This window comes from Chroicocephalus ridibundus, chromosome 16, assembly GCF_963924245.1.
Source record: "Chroicocephalus ridibundus chromosome 16, bChrRid1.1, whole genome shotgun sequence".
Classification (NCBI taxonomy): domain Eukaryota; kingdom Metazoa; phylum Chordata; class Aves; order Charadriiformes; family Laridae; genus Chroicocephalus; species Chroicocephalus ridibundus.
In genome coordinates, this window is record NC_086299.1 from 11,245,400 (window position 1) to 11,258,602 (window position 13,203).

Consider the following 13,203-nt stretch of genomic DNA (forward strand, 5'->3'; position numbering starts at 1 on the left):
CGCTCCCAGCATCCTAGTAGATATGAGATATATCTATATATGTAGGCGTATAATACAATACATAACATGCCCCCTCTTGCAGCCTCCCTCTTCCAACATCCTTGTGCACTGCAAGGCACTCCCTCGCATCCAGCATTCCTACTGGAGACCTCCCTGCACACCCTGCCTCACCCTAACGCATCCTCCTCCCCCTCATTAACCCCTGGCTGCATGCCCTCTGCAACACCTTTCTTCCCCCTCACTAGAGACCTGCCACTATAACCCTGCTTTGTTCGAATCTCAGTTGTTATTTACCTCGTGTTATACTTGCAGCTTCAGGATTTCTGTCCTTTTTATACCTTGCTCCTGTGCAGACCTGGGCCTTGTTCAGAAAATGGAAAACACCGGTGTTGTTTTAGCACAGGACTCACTTTTGCTTCTGCATTTACCTGGGAAACATTTCCCAAAAGGCAGGGCACTGAACTGCGGCTCTGTGCCAGAGCAGCAGCGTGCTGGCTGCCTTGCTGTAACTTCCCATGAAAAATGACACTCTTCAAGAAAGATTATGTAAATGCAGCTCTCAGTTGTTTGTCAGTCCGTGCTGCATGTGTAAACACACATTCACACTTTCTCCTGGGGTCTGGTGCATAACATGACAGCTTCAGGCTGGGATGGCATCAATAGCTGTGCCTTCGCGGCTGTTGGAAGAGGCTCGATGCCACCGGGTGCAGATGAACTGACAACAGGCCTGGGGTGCCTTTTAGGCACATCGCCACTGAAGACACCAGCCCAGTGCACAGTCCCTGCCCGGCTCCTCAGCAGTGGTTGCTGTGGGAAGGCTACAGCTCATGGTTAGCAAACTGCCACGGCGCCGGGAGCCTGTAAGCATTGCAGCAGCTCCCCCGAATCCTACCTGTGGAGCTGGGAGTTGTGCCTCTGGTTCTGTGTTGGGCTCCTTATTTAGTGAGCTGTGAGCTCTGCTGTCGAAATATCCCAAATTTTGGAGCAAGCCAGAGGCCAGCAAAATGAGTATAGAAAGGGGAGAACTGAGGACTGCAGGTAAGAGCTGTCCCACGGTGTAGGTGGCGTGTGATGTGGCACCAGCAGTCCAACCTCACCAGGTCCCATGGCCATTGCCTTTCACATAAGCATATCGCTGTGTCTTCTGGTCGGCCTAGCAGGAAGAGCTGGGCTTTTGCAATTTCCCCAGTGTCCCCTACAGCTTGTCTTGGCCGTGTTGAGGCTACCAAGAGGGAACCCAGCCTCACACGGGGTTACCTGTCAGGAGACAGGGCGCAGAGTGGACTGTCCTTTCTGCTTGCACTGTCCCTGGAAGGGTCACAGACACCCTGGTGGAGGAATCAGTCTGGCTTGGTGGCTGTGTCATTAGTACCAAGCACGTAGAGCTGCCTCCCGTATAGATCTCCATGTAGGCAACCAAGACCAGCATGTGCCTTAGTTTACATCCCAAGGCAGACCTTCACCATCTCCTGTCTTGAGTGCTGAGACCAGGTCTTCTCCTCCACTTTCCCATGCCTCTGCTGGGATGGTGTGCTGAGGTGGAAGCAGCATGCAGAGGAGGTCAGTGGAGCAGAGCTGCAGTCTATTCCATGAACTCAGGTCCTCTTCCAGTGTTGCAGCATGATAAGCATGGTGTGACACTGATTTGCCTATGCACCATCTCCCAAGAGCAAATGCTTCTCTTGCTTTTCCTCTGGATGTGCTAAAAAAAAGTCCTGCTGCAGAGGATGTGTGGTTCTCTGTGGTCAGTTTGCAGTCCTAACTAATGATGTAGCCCTCCACTGCCCCGACAATGGCTTACGGGCCAATATTCCTAATAATGCATCTTTAATAGTCCTGTATAAACATGGCTCTGCATGCTCTTTCTCAAACTGTTTTGCTGTGTCTGCTTCATGCCCTTGGTTAGGCAACTCGCTGAGGTCAAAAAGACCCTCACACAAATCGGTTTCTCTTTTCCTCAATGCCAGACATCAGTTGTCTCATTTGCATCTGTCTGTCTGACTCTCTCCCTCACCTTTATGCAGTGACTCCAGGGATGAAGATTTATATCGATCCGTTCACCTATGAAGATCCCAATGAGGCTGTCAGGGAATTTGCAAAAGAAATTGATATCTCTTGTGTCAAAATCGAGCAGGTGATCGGGGCAGGTAGGTGAATTGTGAATGGCTAGCTGGCCCTCAGCAGCACAGTCTCCTTTGTGGTTTCAGGCTTTGGTGAGGATTTAGCCATACATGTACTGGGAAGACTAGTGTCCGTAAGGTCTTACATTTAGCCCCAACCTGGAGTAGCAGGAGCAAGGTGGTCCAGTGCTGGAGGAGCAAGTACATCCAGTGCTGGAGACAAAGAATTCCCATGTGCATATAGTGTCCAGTGCTCCTCACCAATGGTGAGTCTACCTGAAAGGTCTTCGGTGTGGGGTGAGGGAGGAAGCACAGAGCAGATAGATGGTGAGTGGTTGGCTCAGGGGTGGGCAGGGTGGGCAGGGCTGGAGCTTGTGGGAGCAGGGTCCCTTGGGGAGAAAGGCAGGGGTCTTGGGGAGAAAGGCAGGCTGACAAGCCCTACCTGTTTCTCCGTTCACAGGGGAGTTTGGCGAGGTGTGCAGTGGGCATCTCAAGCTGCCTGGCAAAAGAGAGATCTTTGTGGCCATCAAGACCCTGAAGTCTGGTTACACGGAGAAGCAGAGACGGGACTTCTTGAGTGAAGCCAGTATCATGGGGCAGTTTGATCACCCCAATGTCATCCACCTGGAGGGGGTGGTGACCAAGAGTTCGCCAGTCATGATCATTACTGAGTTCATGGAGAATGGCTCACTGGACTCCTTCTTGCGGGTATGACATCCTGGGAGCATGCAGCCCCAGACATTGTGTTGGGCCAGAGGAGGACTGGAGGGGAAGGTTCCCTTCCCTGTGCCAGTATAACAATGCTTTTCACTTCCCAGTATCCCCTGCCACTGGGGTAGCTGTTGCACAGTCCAGAGGTCCGTGTCTCAGGAACAGAGGTGGACGTGGCACCAAAGCTGTCATCTGTTACGTGTGTCTGTCCACTCATGCTAGTGAAAGGCTGTGCCTACCAGTACGCCTGCCCACAGATGCATTTACAACCTCTGCCTCTGCGGAGATGGAGGAACAGAGCTTTAACCCAGCAGGACTTCACCTCCAGCTGCTCTGTCTAAATATTTATAGGTCAGAGTTTGAAGTGGTTAATTCACGATGTTGAAGGGAGATAACCTGCCTAATAGGAATAGATTGCCCCTTTCTGAACCCTCCTGTGCAAGGTGTGGCAGATCGGCCGCCTTTGGATGACAGCAGCCGTTAGTAGTGATGCCCATAGGGTGTTTGAAGCTCTCCACTCTCCACCCTCCACCCTCTTGCTTTGAGAGGGAACTTACTCGTGGCATAGCTGTGTCTTGATATGCAGCACAGAAAGAGGCTACTGGCTGTTTGCTGGACCATGGCGGGCTATGCATTTGCTCCTCTCACGTGGACTCTTTCCCTCTCTTCCCCTAAGCAAAACGATGGGCAGTTCACAGTGATCCAGCTGGTGGGCATGTTGCGGGGCATCGCGGCAGGCATGAAGTACCTGGCCGATATGAACTATGTGCACCGGGACCTGGCCGCCCGCAACATCCTGGTGAACAGCAACCTGGTCTGCAAAGTGTCCGACTTCGGCCTCTCCCGTTTTCTGGAGGATGACACCTCTGACCCCACCTACACCAGTGCACTGGTAAAGCTGCTCTTCCAGAGGGGCAGGGGTGGGTGGTGAAGGACATAGGGAGAGAGAGGGGGTGGGGGAGGTCCTCCCTTGACGCAGGGAGCACTTTTTCAAGGTGCCAGCAAGCGAAATAAGGTGCCAGATGGGAAAGACCAATGAAATGAACCAAGGAAGATTTTCTCTTGCAAGGTTCTGTCCAGTTGCCCAGTGGCTATTGATGGGCTCTGTAGTCATTACTGTGGATAGCTGAGCCTCTTCCAAACGTGTCTGCAAATATATGCACGTCCCTGATAAAGCCCTTAGTTGGGATGATGCCTTATATCCATCCAGCATGGACCAGCTGGGGGTCCTCTGAGATACTGCCCCAACAGATCTGTTGCCAGAGCAGCAAGTCTGGGTTTTTTTTGCCATCACTGTCCAATCGCGTTGCCCTGCTGTCCGGGAGGCCGTGATCCTTTTTCATCTCATGTCACAGGCTCAGCTCTGGGAATGACAGACTGCAGTGTGGATGTGTGCTGGATGAAGCCCTACGGTATTACATACTGATCTTCCAGAGTCTTTCTGAATTAGATGGAGAAACGTTCCCAGAAATGGCTTCATAATCACGTAACAGCTTCCCAGGAACGCCATGGTGCCAGTGACACAAGTGCCTGTCTCAGGCGACAGAGTGTGCACCAGGACCAATGGATAATTTGAAGACTTTGTTGTTGTTCAGTAAGGCAGCCAGGAGTCCCCATAAATGCTATTGTTTGCAAAGACATTCAGCATCGCTCTACAGTGATGCTACAGGATCAATGCCTCCATACAATGCCTGTGACAGGACTTCTTGGAAATATGTTGTTGATAGAGCTGGGCCATGATCTGTAGGAAATCATCTCTCCCAGATCTTTTAAAGCTGCCAGTGATAAGATGTCTGGGATAGCTCTTAGTGACTTGTAACAGTAGTTGAATACCTAACAAACACCTAAATATGCGTGCTTTTATTCCCATCTGAATTTGCGTACCTTCAACATCAACCATTCGGTCTTATACAGTCATCCTGTGGCTTTTAGAAACACGACCAACATTTATTTTCACAACATGATCCTTACATCCAATTAACTTTCTTTTTGTTAAGCTAAATACGTGGGAGCTTCTGGTGTTTACTGCTGTTTTCTGTTCCTGTTACTGTGCCTGTAGCTTTTCTCTCTGTCATCTCTAATTTATTCTTCTTGACCTGTGGGCGCTGTAGCAGGACATATATTATCTATAATGATAGAATATGTGCACCCACTGTAACAGAGTACCAGAAGTAATAGCATCTTCCTCTTCAAAATGCACCATCCTCAAACATCCCAAGATACGTGAGTGTTTTTTACTATAAATATCCCAGAGACCTTGGGTCCGTGGATGGGCAAAAGCCACAAGCTATGACTTGGGAGGTTCATGCTGGACCTTGGGAGAATCTTCTCCAGCAGGGTGGTGAAGCTCTGGGTCAGATCTTCAGGGGTGTGGGAGGTCTCACTGAAAAGAGCTCCCACAAGGATCCTTCAAATATACCCAGCCTTTAATTTCTACTTTAGGTCTTCTTTTTTAGCCGTTTTTTTAAATCCACTGCTTGTCAGGAACTCTGTTAAGAGTATGCCTGATGGAGAGGGCATCATGTTTGGTGTGGAATGCTTGGTCTCCTTCTCTTGTGGAAAACAAAATATTTTGTCTGAGGTTTGTGGCTGTGAGAAGATCAAGGAACATTATCTTTTTGTCTTTATTCTGGCATGTATAGTGTCTGAGTCCCGTTAAGTCCTAGGAGACCCTTAATAAGACATGGTAGTTATTCACTGACAAAATATAATGTTCCTTAATCTTCTCACAGCCACAAAACGCAGACAATTTTGCTTATTTTTCAGCACAGGGGAAGATTTTCCCTTCAGAAGGTCCCTTGAGCTGTGAATGGCTCGGGTCCAAAGACCCTGGTGGAAAATCAGGACACTGAAAGGGCTGAAGCAGAGCATTGCAATCCCTGTGGTGCCATTCTGTGTCTGCCACCCTTGTGCACTTCTGTGCATAACTCCTCTAACGGGAGCGGTGAGTCTTGATTTCTCCAGAGCTGCCATTGCCCAGCAGGATCATGGAAGACCCCAGTGCCCACTCAGTCCATCCCATTTCCCACCAGTGACCAAGCATGCCATTCATGAAGATGTTCACTCTGCCTCTGTCTCCAGAAACAGGCAGGATCGAAAACTGCTGGATCACGAATATATCAACAAAAAGACTGACACAGGAGGGCTTCAGCTCAAGAGGATGATATATAACTGACTTCAAAGAGTACACAGATGTAGAAAGCTGAAGAGGATGGTGTTCTAATTCCTCTTTTTCTGTTCTGGAAATAGCTAGGTGACAGCAAAAGGATGGAGGGAGATTCAAAGGGGTTCAGTTTGGATTTTTCTACATTCATAGCCATTCGTTTTTCTACAAAAGACCCTACTAGCACAATGGGCATTTTGTCATGCCGAAGATTGCTATAGTTGTAGGAAGGTGGAAGGAGCTGGGCTTGTTTAATAAGATGAAGAGGAGGCTGAGGGGACACGTGCAAGTGACTTGCGGTACTTAAAGGGCAGTTATGAAGAAGACCGAGCCAAGCTTTTTGCAGATGATATAATAAGGGGCAATAGACAAAACCGTGGCTTGGGAGGTTCAAGCCGAATGACAGGAAAAGCTTCTTCCCCAAGAGGGTAATGCAGCCCTGGGACAGGTCCCCACACGAATCATCATCCTTGTGGGTTGGGAATCATCATCCTTGAAGGTTTCCCAGACTCAGGTAGACAAACCACAGCCACCCTGCTCTAGTGTTAGGGATAGTCCTATGATCCCTTCCTTCTAGGATTTTACCAGCATATTGGAGGCAAATATTTTGGACACTCATCTTTTTCAGTTACTCCTGGTCTTTCTGTTACCATCCTCTCTTTTTTTTCCTGCAGGGTGGGAAAATCCCCATACGGTGGACAGCACCTGAGGCAATTCAGTACCGAAAATTCACTTCAGCCAGTGATGTGTGGAGCTATGGAATAGTCATGTGGGAGGTGATGTCATATGGCGAGCGGCCTTACTGGGATATGACCAATCAAGATGTGAGTTGTTAAGAAACAATAAGCTGAAACATTGAAATTGGGAGCATTGCAAGGCCAAAGCTGTAACGCTAAACCCGGCCTGTGGCATGTCCGAAGTCTTCTCTCTGGTGGGAGATGTGTTCCTTTGGAAGAAGTAATGAGGATAACTTTGGCTTTTGTTCTGGTCCCATTGTGCTGCTGTGGCAGAGGTTAGAGACTATATAGAGGTATAACACCCACTGCAGTAGGACAGGGTTAATGTGAGTACCCTTAATGGTGGTAGACAGATGCCCAGGAGGAAGGGGAGCAGGTGAATGGAAAATGAAATGCTGCCACTGACCTGAGAGCTCCTGGAGCAGCAGGCAGATCTTCATCTGCAGGAGACCACAGGCATTTGGTGAAAGTCTGCTATAGAGTCATAGAATGGTTTGGGTTGGAAGGGACCTTTATAGATCACCTCATCCAACCCCCCTGCCATGGTTGAGGACATCTTCCATTAGATGGTCATTAAATCTCCCATGGCAAGCTTGGACTGCGATGTGTAAGAAGCCAAGCAACTTGTATGCAGCTAGAAGCCAAACCTATAAGGTATTTCAGAACATGCTTAATTTTAAATACGTTATGACTCTTCTTGAATTCAAGTGGAACTGTTATGTCCACTCCTTGCTCCCTGGGACCCAGGCAGTTTCCTTGAGCCTTTGCCTCCATGCCAGGATGACCTGTGGCTGCAGTCCACACCTTTACCATAACAATGCCATTCTCCCTGTTTCTCATGACCTGATACCTGGGTGGTCAAAGCCCACCCGTCCAGTGGCAATGCGTACCATGCAGAGTGCTACACCTGCACGTGTGTGTCCAGAAGACCCCTTTAGTGTGGGGCTCCCAGGTCTCTTGTAACATTGGTTCTCTGGAGAGCTGCCATTCTTCATGCGGTCTTTGCCTCATGAACCCTCAGGATCTAACACCAAGGTGCTGAGTAGACCCTTGGTGCACAGAAAGCTTGTCCTCCTCCTCTGCTGCAAGCCTGGGTCTTGCAAACCCACATGTTACAGAATCTGCCTGGCTTCCAGCTTGTTTCAGAGCTGCCTCTGGGCAATCCATTGGAAGCCTTCAGACTGCCACATCCGTCTTACAAGAGGAGAGTGAGAGCCAAGCTCCCACCTGACTCCTGCAACTCCTCCTGCCCTGATGGCAAATCAGACCCTTTTCAAGTCAATATCCATGCCATGTCAGATTGCTCCAGAGTGGGACAATTTCCTCATGAGTGCCTGGGGGGGAATTTATTCAAGTGAGTCCCCAAAACCTGGAAGAGATACATGATATCTTAGCACCTTTGGCTGTTCATGGCCTTGCCCAGCTCCTGGCATACCAAAAAAGTCTTTGCATGAATTGCTTGAGCCAAAGGGAAAGGAGTTAGGGGTATGCCCTTCTCAGAACGGACTATTCCCTTCCCCTTAAGGCTTCGTTATCGCCTGCAGTTTCAAGTATTTCCTGCAGCCAGGTGTCACTGCCCTTCTCCCTGCCTCGGCATCCCTCTGTACGCACAGACCTCTGCTGTCCCCCTCCCTTGTCCTCCTTCCCTGGACCTCCTCCCTCAGTGGTTTCTCCTGCCGCAACCTCTGTGCTGCAGCAGCACTGATTCAACTGGCAGGGATGGCAGAGCCTGTGCCCATCTCCTCGGCACCGCCTGCTGCGTGGCGCCTGCCCCCAACCTCTTCTTCCTCTCCTTCTGCCGCAGGACATTGCGCCCCAGAAGCTGTCACCACTTAATTGCAGCTGGTATTCCCTGCGAATGAGCATGTGGTGGATATTCGCTGCAGATTAGCCTCCTGACCCCGGGGTGTGAGCGCCTGGGGAGCCTGGGAGGGGAGAGGAATGGAGAGAGCAGCCTCTGCCCCTCATTGGATGCGTCTGCTGGCAGCAAAGGCGGGTGGCTTGTTGGGAAATCGTTTGGGCCATTCCAGAGACGAATACTTGATGCTTGCATGATGATCCTCCCCAGCCCTGCTCCCCCCGTGCTTCCCATCCCCTCTGTCTCGGATAGATCTGCCATCCGGAGAGCGGGGAGAGGGTACAGCTTGCACCTCTTGGGAGAATCCCTGAAGAGGAGCCAAGAGCTGCACAAAGCAGCAATGCCTCAGGTCGGACCTTCACAGGCCCAGTGGGGCACAGTCATGTCCATCGAGGCGGGCAGAGGGGAGGGAGGACTCTTTCCATCTGGCACATTTTGGCAACAAAGGTGCCAGCCCCTATCTGTCTTGGGTCAGCGTGCCCAGCACCTTGACCACACACATCAGTGTCTGGAGCACCCTCCCCATTCATTCTCTGCCTGAAGCCGCAGTCCATCTTAAAACCTGCCAGATGCCCAACCTCATACCCTGGATTGCTTGTCGTGGATCCACCACCTACCCTCTCGTGGAGCAGCAGCCTTCTACTGCACAGACAGCACCTCCATTTCACCTCTCTACCAACTCTTCCCTGCTGCTCTCACAATCCCAGCTGCAGTATCCTTGATTTTCTCTATGCAGCCTTCCTGCTCAACAGTGTATTCATCATGCTGCTCTATGGGTATGGCTAGTCACAGAATCACGGAATGGTTTGGGTTGGAAGGGACCTTAAAGATCATCTTGTTCCACCCCCTGCCCTGGGCAGGGACACCTCCCACCAGACGAGGCTGCTCAAAGCCCCGTCCAACCTGGCCTTGAGCCCCTCCAGGGATGGGGCAGCCACAGCTTCTCTGGGCAACCTGGGCCAGGGACTCACCCCCCTCACAGTAAAGAATTTTTTCCTGATATCCAATCTAAATCTACCCTCTTTCAATTTGACACCGTTACCCCGTGTCCTATCATAAAACTCCCCAACTTTCCTGTAGGCCCCCTTCAGGTACTGGAAGGCCGCTATAAGGTCTCCTCGGAGCCTTCTTTTCTCCAGGCTGAACACCCCCAACTTCCTCCACCTGTCCTCACAGCAGAGGGGCTCCAGCCCTTTGATCATCTCCGTGGCCTCCTCTGGCCCTGCTCCAAACAGGTCCATGTCCTCCTTGTGCTGAGGGCTCCAGAGCTGGACGCAGTACTCCAGGTGGGTCCTTCCCCATAGGGTGGTGCAGCCCAGGGGTAGCCCACCAGATAGATTTCTGTCCTTGAAGTATGCAAGACAAGGCTGGATAAAGCCATGGCAGCCTAGATCACATGGTGAGAATAACCAGAGACATCAATGTCCTTCCTCTGGATCCCTGAAGGAGGTTCCGTCAATCTCCCTCCCCTTTTTTATCATCACTGTGGAGAGTTGGTTATTTCAAAATGCCGCCCCCAATTTCAGTTACTGCAGTGTCCTCAATATTGCTTTTTATCCTCACTTCTGTTTTTTGTTGCCATGCACAAGCCTTTTTCTAGTGTCCATGGCTCCTTCTGCTCGCCTTTCATTGCCCGTGCTGTGTGTATGACCATAGGATGCATAAGCCTGAGAAGGTAGGAGAAGCCTTCCTGTCACATGCCTCTGTCAGAGGAACATATGCCCCTGGAAGAAGCTGTGCAGCTCCATCCTCCTTGATTATCCAGGAGAGGACAGAGGGCTGCAGGTGCAGAGTGACAGGGAGATGGGGTTCCCCTTGAAGAAAATCCTCTAGCCCTTGTGCATGTACTGTTTCCACTGAATATTGCAAGACCAAGCATTTTCCTAGGTCGTGTGGTGCAGTAGGGAGAGACCAAACAGGCAGCAGCCAAAACCTTCTTGAGTTGGCCCACAGAGCTGCGGTTTGGCTTCGGCAAGGTGTGCTGCAAACCTTCTCTGCATGCTGTGCGGAGCTCTGCATGCCTGCTCTGCATGTTCTCCCATGTCTGGCCAAGGTCTTGGCCCTGTTCCATGGCACAACCCCGTTTCCTGAAAGGGCTGGGTTGTTGGCAGGAGTAGAAAGCACTGCTGGAGGAAGAAAAACACAGAGGATGCTTCCCCTCTCTGCAGCTCATGAGCAGTCCCTCCACTGCATGGGGATGTTCTCCTTCCAGTGAGCTGTTGTGTTGTGCTCATACCCGTCTGAAAACATGAGCCCTTCTCTCTGACTCACCTGTCTCATGTCTGGAGCTGTGGGCTCCCACGTCCTTGTGAAGGCAGCGGGGATGCTCTCTTTTCCCAGATTAGGAGACCGATGGCTGTGGCTCGTCACAAGGACTCAGCAAGGCTGCATGTCGGCTGAGGAGGGCTGGCATCACCTTACAGGATGACATGACATGCAGAGGGCTGGGAGTTAGAGTAGTGCATTGCTCCGAGGTGGCTGAGATGAAAGGCAGCAGTAAGTGTAGGCAGAGCAGCCCCACTGCAGAACGGTTGACCCAGTCACCCTCAGGATCCAAGGAAAGGAACTTTGTGAATTAAATAGGTTTTATTGCAATTGTATTGATCTCTTTTTCTCCTCTCACAGGTGATAAATGCTATTGAGCAGGACTATCGGTTGCCACCGCCTATGGATTGTCCAAATGCACTGCACCAGCTAATGCTTGACTGTTGGCAGAAGGATCGAAACCACAGACCCAAATTTGGGCAAATTGTCAACACCTTGGATAAAATGATCCGGAATCCTAACAGCCTGAAAGCCATGGCACCTCTTTCCTCTGGGTATGTATCTCTGTCCTCCTTCTGTCCTTTGGCTTCTATTTGCAGATCTGCTGTCCTTTGTGTCCTGGTGGGCACCATCCTTGCATCTCCCTAGGCTAGCTATATTAGAGGCAACTTGGCTTGTGTCGTTTGGTCCTTTACAAGAAGGGCATTAAAAGATGTCAAGGTCACTCTGGTCGTTCTCCTTGGACAGGTTAGATCTGGTGAACAGGCAGCTCATTGAGTTGGACAGTATACTCTGCACAGTTAGAGGAGCATCTTGGTCTCATATACATGTGATTGCTGGATGGTTGTGGTTGCTTTGGTAGTCCAATCGCACATGCAGTGGAGACAAATAAAGCCTTGTCAGGCAGTATGATGTTTCCCTGGACTGGGTGGGGACACACCAACTTGTGGGAAGCACTGGCCCCATCATGAGAATGTACTTTCTCCCCTTGTGCAGCCAAGATTTTAGAGCTGCATCCCATCGTCTTTGATGGCTCCTATGTCTTCTGTATGAACTGTTCCAGAGAGTTCTCTGATGCTCTACACAATCCTTCCCGCAGTTGAATAGAGTGCTTTTTGGGTGGTGCTTCTTAATATGGTGCGGTGTAGGCATTGTGAATGATGGTGGTCCAGGTCCCTACAGCTGATGGAGGGTGCAGAAATACACATGCTTGCCGCTGTTTGTTCTGCTCATTCTCTATTTCTGTGTTTCAGGATGAACCTCCCCCTACTTGACCGCACAATCCCAGATTATACCAGCTTCAACACTGTGGATGAATGGCTGGATGCCATCAAGATGAGCCAGTACAAGGAGAGCTTTGCCAGTGCTGGCTTCACCACCTTTGACGTAGTATCTCAGATGACTGTAGAGTAAGTGCCCAGGCTTCAGTCCCAAAGCACAAGGAAAAGTCTCAGTAGTTTGACAGCAATTTGTTGTTACTGAATTGGTTCTTATTTTCACATGATGTAGTTTTACCTTTATAGAATTTGTTCTTTGTGGGCCCACTTTTAGTCTGTTCAGTTTCTGCAGAACTACTCTGTTCTGCAGGCTCTATCTTGTCTCCAGACTGTCTCTGTCGCTCCATATCTGCAGAATTCATTTCCACACTATCAGGCTGCCTGTCCCCACTGTGAAAACGAAAACCCCCACAAGGTTCTCCAAAACCCCGACATGGAACAAATGGAGTTTTCAGGCCGGCATCAGGCAGTTCTCCAGCCACTCGAGAGCACTTTTAGATTCTGCATCCCTCTTGGATATATGGCTTATTGACGATGGAGACAAGCATGCTGCAAAAACATTTCTGCCTAAGAAAGGCTTCTGAAAGTCCAGACGGTTTCAAGTTTGTTCTGAATTGTTCTGCATCCGCTAAAAACACCCCTCAGTGGCAAAATCTGAGCAAGTTCTTCAGAGACAGCAGGCAGCTGAAATTCATTTGTGGTGATTTTTGAAATCCCTTGGGGATAGCTGGGGCTTTGATGCCTCTGGTGAAAGATTTGTCATTGGTTGCAGTTAGCTTTAGAAATCCTGCCTAAGAAAGTGCCAAGCATTAAAGCCATCTGTAAGTGCTGTGATGTCTCTGTGCCTGGTAACCAGGAAGATTTTTGGATTTGATGCCTATTTCCACACTTTAAATCTACCAATGAATCAGAATCCATTCACGCCAACAGCCCAACTGACCTTTTTTCTGGCTTTTTGTTCTTAATTGCTGCCAGGAAATTCACATGGCAATTCTGACTGTTTTAGTACATCTGTGGTACAACCCCAAGGCCCTGGGGTTGATTTTGGCACACTATAGGCTGTGTTCATACA

At 50.0% G+C, this 13,203-nt stretch overlaps 1 protein-coding gene across 2 annotated transcripts in view; it reads left to right on the plus strand.

Annotated features, from left to right (window-relative positions):
* EPHB2 (EPH receptor B2) overlaps positions 1 to 13,203 on the plus strand; it is a 140,617-nt gene that overhangs the window by 121,892 nt on the left and 5,522 nt on the right. For both annotated transcript variants that reach the window (XM_063353540.1, XM_063353541.1), the window contains exons 10-15: positions 2,025 to 2,147; positions 2,581 to 2,828; positions 3,508 to 3,723; positions 6,669 to 6,818; positions 11,215 to 11,408; positions 12,108 to 12,263. In XM_063353540.1, coding sequence (XP_063209610.1) covers positions 2,025 to 2,147; positions 2,581 to 2,828; positions 3,508 to 3,723; positions 6,669 to 6,818; positions 11,215 to 11,408; positions 12,108 to 12,263 — 1,087 coding nt within the window. The remainder of the gene's footprint in view (positions 1 to 2,024; positions 2,148 to 2,580; positions 2,829 to 3,507; positions 3,724 to 6,668; positions 6,819 to 11,214; positions 11,409 to 12,107; positions 12,264 to 13,203) is intronic.